The 8378-nt window shown below is 37.6% G+C and overlaps 1 protein-coding gene across 1 annotated transcript; it reads left to right on the plus strand.

Moving 5' to 3' along the window:
• Positions 1 to 642: 642 nt before the first annotated feature.
• LOC143410739 (olfactory receptor 7E24-like) lies at positions 643 to 6193 on the plus strand. The gene is made up of 2 exons (XM_076871492.1): positions 643 to 671; positions 5251 to 6193. The coding sequence occupies exons 1-2, from the start codon at positions 643 to 645 to the stop codon at positions 6191 to 6193; spliced, it is 972 nt and encodes a 323-aa protein (XP_076727607.1).
• Positions 6194 to 8378: the final 2185 nt, after the last annotated feature.

The following is an 8378-nucleotide window of genomic DNA, read 5'->3' on the forward strand; positions in this document are numbered from 1 at the left end:
GACAAATTACATTCCATGCTGGTATGATTACATCAAAATGAAACCTGATATAGTGTATAACTGTAATGCACTAATAAACATATAAAAATTGTAAAAATGTGTACAAAGTCTCAGTTTGGTAAGATGGAAATTTTCTGTAAATGAAATGCATGATAACAAGAAAGTAATTAATCCCAATGAGCTGTGCACTTAGAATTGGTGAGAGATGTAAATTTTTAAAAATTAAAATTTAATTACAATTAAAGGGATATAAAAATCAAATACATCTTGCTAAGAAAGGAAATAAATGAAGAATGAACATGAACTTTCTTTCCCATAGAGGAAGAACCAGAAAGAGTTGGTAGACATTCATTTTCTTCTCTACTTCTTTCTCCATTAATATAGGAAGTCCTTAGGGATTGGAATAACATGGACCAATTTGGCTAATTATGAGTTCCGTGCTTTGAGCCTCCAAGGTTACACAATTGTCAGCAATCCACTGTTCCTCTAGTTATTCAGCAAAGTCTGCCATCCAGTGGGCTCCATACTTGTGTCTCCTCTTCCCAAGGCTGTCTGCATCAGGAAGCTCTTGAGAATGCATTGAAATAAATACTGGGGACAGAACAAGGTGTTCACTTAGCATGAGGCAGGGGAGATCTGGTCATGGCCCAGCAGGCACACAGCATAAACCAGTAAGTGCTAACAAGATTCTGAGTGGATAAAGGCCCATTAGAAAGCCAGTTTTTCCCTCATCAGGAAAAACATGACAGTTTGGGTGGCCACATGGGAGGATACCAATGTGCTAAGTTTCAACCGTGAAGACTGACTTTGTACACATGGTTAGGTGAGAGTCCCTGGAATCTCACTTGAAATTTTGCTTTCCTCCCACACTTGTTTACTCCCATAACCTCTCATCCATTATAGCAGCAAATGCATCCCTTAAGATTATTTCCTAGCTACCCCAAAAGCTTTGTGAAGGTGATGCAGAAGATGGGGATGAGGAAGACAATAACCAGAACATCATGAACAATTATTGAGATGTTCCTCAGTGCCAGGCAATGAGGCATGAGTTCTATACTGGTTGTTTGAAGTCATCTCCCTAGTTTCCCACAGGGAATGAGTGCCACATTAATTTTTTTACAGGAGAGAAAGGAACATGGACGTTTTGTACAACCTGTGTTAGGTGTTTAGGTCAAAAACTCTGAAGTTATGTTTGAATTGAGCAGCCTGATTATAGGTGCAGGGCCTCTGGCTAGGAGGACCCTGGCAGGTCGTCACTTTCCCCAACCCCCTCACTCCAAGATGAGACCCAGTTCTTCTCTGCACTAAACTTTGTTGGAATCTGGTAGATCAGTTTTCATAGTGGGTGGTCTTTACAGCAATGATTTAGGAAAGTACCTGAGATATAGTAATAAAACACAGAAAGGGAGGTCCACACTCTTTTAGCAGAGAGCTCTTTTTCCACCCCAGGACATACCTGTGGCTCTTCACATCCTCCTGTATTCCTGTAACCAGCCCATTCAATCTACGAAAGAGACTCACATTCAGGTCTTGATTTTATTATTACTCAGGAAGTTGGAAAGAGGTAAAGATGTACTTGGCAGATTCACTTGAGAGTTCTGGACCTCTGCTTTAAATGCTCTGCTGGTTGGGAAACAACAAAAAGGACCAGTGAATCTCACCAGGTGATTGACTGTTTAATCTGAGTGCTTTCAGCTCTGCTCAGGGTTTCCTAAACTTAAAGCGGGTTGTTAGTGTCTCTGAGATTCAGCAATGTCATCCAAGTTGAATTATAGTTGGTGTAACTTTATAAAGTTAGAATTAAGGAGATGATGTGTGTTCTGTATGTGATTAACATGTGCAGAACAAATAAAATACCGTCAAATAGTAGGTAGCAATTTCTAATGATAATGCTAGTTTTCATCCATTTAAGTAAAATATAATTGTGACCCAAAATTGCCATATTCCTATTTCTGTGTTGTTGCATTTTGATTTTATCCTATGTAAAGTCTGTGCTGTGTAATTTGATAGGAATGGCCATCTTTCTTCTCTGAATCCCCAGAGACAAGATGGTTTTTGGCATAGAGGAAGCATCAAAATTAAAAGAATGTTAAACTTTGAACAGACCCTTCCTTGTTCACAAATCCTGGCTGTACTGAGTGTGGCTTCAACATACTTGTTTTTTTCTCATCTGTACTTTCACCATTTCAGGAATATCCCTTAGAGACAATATTGAACAGCTCTTGCTGGTGTCTGTGTCATGGGTACCTGAGAACTATACTTCTCTCCCACAGCATCAACAACAGTCAGGCATTTGAAGGCAAAGGCAGAGGTTTTCACATGTATCAAAAGAACAATAGAGGTACAAAGAGAAGGGACAGGAATGTCTTATTGCTTGGGTGGAGACACATTTTAGACTATTATCTATGACAATTATGTATATGAATTGACTCACTATTTTCTTAACCATTGAATTCTTTTTAAAAGATATAATATCAAAATATTTGTTAGGTTCTAAACATCACTTATATACACATTGGGTGGTGACAGGCATTATGCTCCCTATTTTCATTAAGTAGTACATGCTTTTGGGAGATGGAAAGTTTACACATGTTCTGCATGTGATTCAGGTCAATATATAGCATGAAAACCTGGATTTTCTAACTTCCATTTCAGGACGATGTTTCTCCTTTTGGAGTTGCATGGAAATAGAATTTCCAATACAATATAAATATGAATCGCCTTGATCAGTTATCTTGGAAGCATTATTACTAGAAGGACCTCAGTGATATTTTTGTTGATAAATCTTATGAAAAAGTGAATTTCACATATGGCAATGACTGTTTTTTTTAATTGGGATAGTGTATGCAGGTGATCAGTTATTATACTGAACATACATCGATTGTGGAAAATTCAAAATATACCCTCTCTCCACTATTATATAGTAATTTTCACTTTTGGGAATTGTGAAAGGCAGAAGAATTTTGAAAGGATTTGCATAATAATGAACTTATAAGGTAAATAATGTTCCTCCTTTGGGTAATAATGCACATCACATAAAGCCTTTCCATAAATGTGTATTTCATGAGTGACTTTAATCCACACATGGATGCAAACTAGCACATTTCAAAGGTAATGGGTGTTCTTGTTAGCTACTTAGATGAGCATTAGGTACTTTTCAGGTAAGTTTTAAGGAAAACTGTTTATGGACACATACATTGATACTGATGTGGAAACATCAACAGCAAATTACACCCACCCAATTCATGACTGTAGCTGTGTTTGGGGACAAGTCTGCAGGAGAATGGTCTCTTACAGAGATACAAATAACTCAGTTTTCATAGGTAATTATTCATACCTCTATCAAATGTGGGTTTTGATGCAAATATTATTCGATGTTTTTATTTTAATATGGATAGTGTGTATTAATGGAGAGTAGCAAAGTTAATATCCAAGCAAAATTTTCTAAATGCCAGAAAATATTCTAAAGTTGGAGTTCTTTTTTTTTTTTAAAGAGAGAGGGAGAGAGGGAGAGACAGAGAGAGAGAGAGAATTTTTAATATTTATTTTTTTAGTTATTGGGGGACACAACATCTTTGTTTGTATGTGGTGCTGAGGATCGAACCCGGGCCGCACGCATGCCAGGCGAGCACGCTACCGCTTGAGCCACATCCCCAGCCCCAAGTTGGAGTTCTTAACCCTGCTACTGACTCAAGAACTTCAAATGCACATTCTGATTAAAGTGATTTTTGTTTGAGACCAAGGTGTCTGGGTATATTAAAATCTCCACAGGAGAGGTAGGAGAGAATGGAAAGAGGAAGTTTTGGGGACTGAAGTAGAGGTGAGTATATCCATTGGCTGTGTCAAAATGATCCCAATTGTATGTATTACCATGGTGCACTAATAGTAAAAATCTCCACAGGTGAACATATTAACTAATGAACCCCCAAACCATTAACATTTAAAAGATTTTAAAAATACTCTCTTACAACAGAAACAGGAGGTAATTATCACTGCCATTTTATAGATGATGCAAATATCCTGGCTGCTTACATTATTTCTTTTATTTTTCTCTTTGGCATATTTTCTTAATTAAATCCTAATAATGAACCTAGTTTCCTTCAAGTATGTGAAGTAAGTAATTGCAATCCTTGTATCAGGGAATATTCATGTGAAAATCTATTAAGCGGAAATAATGTTGGGACATAAACCTATGCTTGGGCCTTTCTTTGGTACTAAGGTCTTAGTCTGTAAATTTGATAGGTTGTGTTCTGAAATCCCATGAAGTATTCAAGGCCCCAATCAAGTCCAGTGTAGAAGTATCACAAAAGAATAAAAAAGAACATTTTTATATATCTTATATTTCATGAATTATCCCAAATAAGCCTGTATAAAAATAAAATATTCAGAGAAAGTTCTTATCTTTTATGATCTAAAAATTATTGACAGTTTCAATGTACAATAAAGTCACATTTTATATCAGTGGTAATATTGATTATGTGAACTTAACCATGTTTATCAAAATGGGGTGCAGGAGGAGAGAATAGGAAATAATTAGAAATTAAACTGTCCGAATCATATTGTGCACAAATATGTCACAGTGAATCACACTATTAGGTACAATTGTTTCAAAACCATAAAAAATTTTAAGTCCACAAAAGCAAAGAATAATTATTTATTACTGCATAATTTTTAAAGTAAACATTTAAAGAGGAGGGGAATCAGAAAAATAAAATCTCTAGAAGAAAAACTGCACATAAAATGTTTTCTGACTGTAAATAATCAACCTTGATTTAATTGTAAGAGAATGCAGAACTTAATGTTTTTAATATTATAATTCAAAGATTTTGTCCCTAAGGACTTAGAATGAAGAAAGATATATTGGGCTACTTCTTAATTTCCTTTCATTAGAATGATTTTTTTTTCTAAATAGGAGGAGGCCTATTACCCATTATTTATTTTCTTTTCTGAAGAGTAGGCTGCATTTTCTTGTGATTATGGACTTATTTTCTCTAATGCTCCTGGTATTCTAAGATTGTTCATTTGAGTGTTTATATTTAGGTGTAAATGGAAGGACATGAATAACACAGAAACCAATAATGAAAGTGTCTAAAAATATTGGATTTTCCATAAATGTTTTGTTCAAAGATATTGACTTCAAGTTTGAATACTTGTGAATCCATGAATTCAAATGAATTCAAAATAATACAGAGTGCTGGGTTCCTGTTTATGAACTTCCTTTCCCCAACATTTCTCCCCACCCTTCCCAAGGTGTCCAACAAATACAGAACTACAAAATCTGACGGGTGTCTCAGAATTCCATCTCCTGGGACTCTCAGAGGATCCAGACCTACAGCCCATCCTCTTTGGACTGTTTCTGTCCATGTACCTGGTCACAGTGCTTGGGAACCTGCTCATCATTCTGGCTGTCACCTTAGACTCCCACCTCCACACCCCCATGTACTTCTTCCTCTCCAACCTGTCCTTGGTTGACATTTGTTTCTCCTCCACCATAGTACCAAAAATGACTGTGGACATCCTAACTCAGAGCAAGATCATCTCCTATGTGAGCTGCCTGACACAGATGTCTCTTTTTATCATTTTTGCATGTATGGATGATTTTCTGTTGACTGTGATGGCCTATGACCGTTTTGTGGCCATCTGTCACCCCCTGCATTACTCAGTCATTATGAGCCCTCGCCTCTGTGGCTTCTTAGTTTTGGTGTCATTTTTGGTTAGCCTTTTTGACTCCCAGCTACACAATTCAATTGTCTTACAATTTACATATTTCAAGGATTCAAAAATTTCTAGTTTCTTCTGTGACCCTTCCCAACTCCTTAATCTTAGCTGTTCTGGGACTTTTTCTAATAACATTATAAAGTATGTTATTGGTGCCTTTTATGGTTTGTTCCCCATCTCAGGAATTCTTTTTTCGTACTATAAAATTGTTTCTTCCATTCTGAGAATCCAGTCATCAGGTGGGAAGTACAAAGCCTTCTCCACCTGTGGGTCTCACCTGGCAGTTGTTTGTCTATTTTATGGAACAGCCTTTGGAGTGTACCTTGGATCAGCTGTGTCACATTCTCCCAGAAAGGGTGTGGTGGCCTCTGTGATGTACACTGTGGTCACTCCCATGCTGAACCCCTTCATCTACAGCCTGAGGAACAGGGACATTAAGAGTGCCCTGAAGAGATTGCACAGGAGAACAGTCTAATCTCAGCACCTGTGGTGTCCAGTTGCAATATTTGTTGGAAAATACAGCAAAGCTAAACATCTAGTCCTGTCAATTTATCCTTCATAGTAATACTGTTTTTTTGCAGCTTCATGGTTTTGCTATTTCATAATGAATGATGGTGGCCAGCGTTAGGGAAAATAGGTTCATGTTGAATAAATAAAAAAAAAATTCTGTAGGTGGGTGATGATGATATCTTCACAATAATATCAATATATCAAATGCCCCTGAACTGTGCCCTTGACTCTAGTGAAAGTTATTCATTTTAGTGAAATTTTGAATTTGCCATAATAGAAATGGAAATAAAAAGCAAATAAAACATAAAAAAGAAATTAAAGAAATGAATAGGACACATGCACTTCATTGTCAGTATCAGAAGAGCTAAATAAAATTTTTGACATTTATTTTCCTCCCCTTCTTCCATCATTAATATGAAGTTCTTAGGTTTTGTTTTTACCTGGACAAATATGACTAAATATGAGCTCTGAGACATGAGCCTTCAGGGTCACATTCAGCCTCTGCTTCTAACCCTTCTGCTTAATGGTTCCTAGTTTAGTGGGCTCCATACCTGTGTCTCTTTCTTCCATGATTGTTTGCACCAGTAACCTGCTATCAAAACTGCATGGACATTCATCTTGAATGGGGCCAGGTTAGTCCTGCGAGGGAGGTGTGTTGGGGCTGCTCTCCTGGGTAATGACCTACCAGATACACAGTGCAAGCAGTAACTTCTCTGGGAGGTAAAGACTGGAAGAGGGAATGTCCTATTCATTGCCTCCTTTTTTTCCTCAGGACGAACATGATATTTGGGTAGCCACAGGGGGACTGTTAGTGGTGATGGTAACCAAAATCTCATGCAAAGATTTTCTTTTTCTGCCACAATGACTCCATTTCTCATAGAGTTTTCTCCACAAAGGGAGTAAATACACCCTAGTTACCCTTGTCCTAAGCATTACAAAGGGTGTATGAAGGTGATGAGGATGAGGAGAGCAACAATAAATAACATCATGAATTGCTAATGGGAGATTTCTGAGTGCCAGGTGCTGACCAGGGTTCCACACAGATTATTTGACTTCATCTGCAAAGTTTTCCCTAAGGTCTACATTGCACTTTATTTTTATTTTACAAAAATGGGGCTCAGGTTTTTGTGTAACTCAACCTAGGTTTTTAGGTTGAATAACTATAGCCATGTTAGAATTGCACTATGGATTTGAGACGCGGGGCACATGGGCAGGTTGTCCCCTTCACAACCAACCTGTGCTTTCACTTTCCTCTCAGTCTAGGATGGGTCCCTTCTTCCCTGTGAACTGTAGTCCTGGAATATCCGGTAGATCACAGGACACCACAATGCCTGGCATCTGCTGCACCAATTAAGGAAGAATGGCTCCGAGAAGAGGAAAAAAATCAAAGAAAAACTAGGCAACAATAGCTGGACACACAGGGTATACCCACAGGGTATCCTTGGAGCTGCCCACATCCTCTGCATTCTTACAATGAGCCCACTCAATGTGAAAAGGAGACCCAGAGTCACGCCTTGATTTTATTATGATTCAAGAAACTGGAGAGTGGTCGGACTGTACCTGAGATGTGCCTGCAGTTGAGGCCTCTGGTGCTCTGCTTAGAATGTTGCTAATATTAGGAAACACAAGAGATTCACAATTTAATTTCACTGCTGTTTGCTCCACTTATTATTTCCTGAACATAGAAATGATTGTTAGTGTCACTGAGAATCAGGATTGTCATATGAGGTGAATTCTATTTTATGCAGTTGCATTGAATACAAATTAAACAGAAAAGGTTTGTTCCCTATTTCCATGCATTGAATGTGTAAAATAGGGACAAATACACATTGGATAGTCATTATTCATATGGCAAGATCATTGTCCATACCCTTAAATTAAAACATGTCCTGATCTTCCGTTACTTTTTTCCTATTTTTTTACTGTTGCATTTTAATGTCATCCTTCTGTAGGTATGTGCTGTGTATTCAGATAGGAATGACTAAATCTTTTAATCTCTGGTTCCCCAAAGCCTATACCATTTTTGGCAGAGAGGAGATTAAAAAAAAAAAAGTTGTGTTTACCCTTGACTAGACCTTTTCTCTGCTCACAGATCCTGGGCATAATCAGTACGGCTTCAGGACACTGGATTCTTTCCTTTCTGTACTTAC

This window comes from Callospermophilus lateralis, chromosome 1, assembly GCF_048772815.1.
Source record: "Callospermophilus lateralis isolate mCalLat2 chromosome 1, mCalLat2.hap1, whole genome shotgun sequence".
Classification (NCBI taxonomy): Eukaryota; Metazoa; Chordata; class Mammalia; order Rodentia; family Sciuridae; genus Callospermophilus; species Callospermophilus lateralis.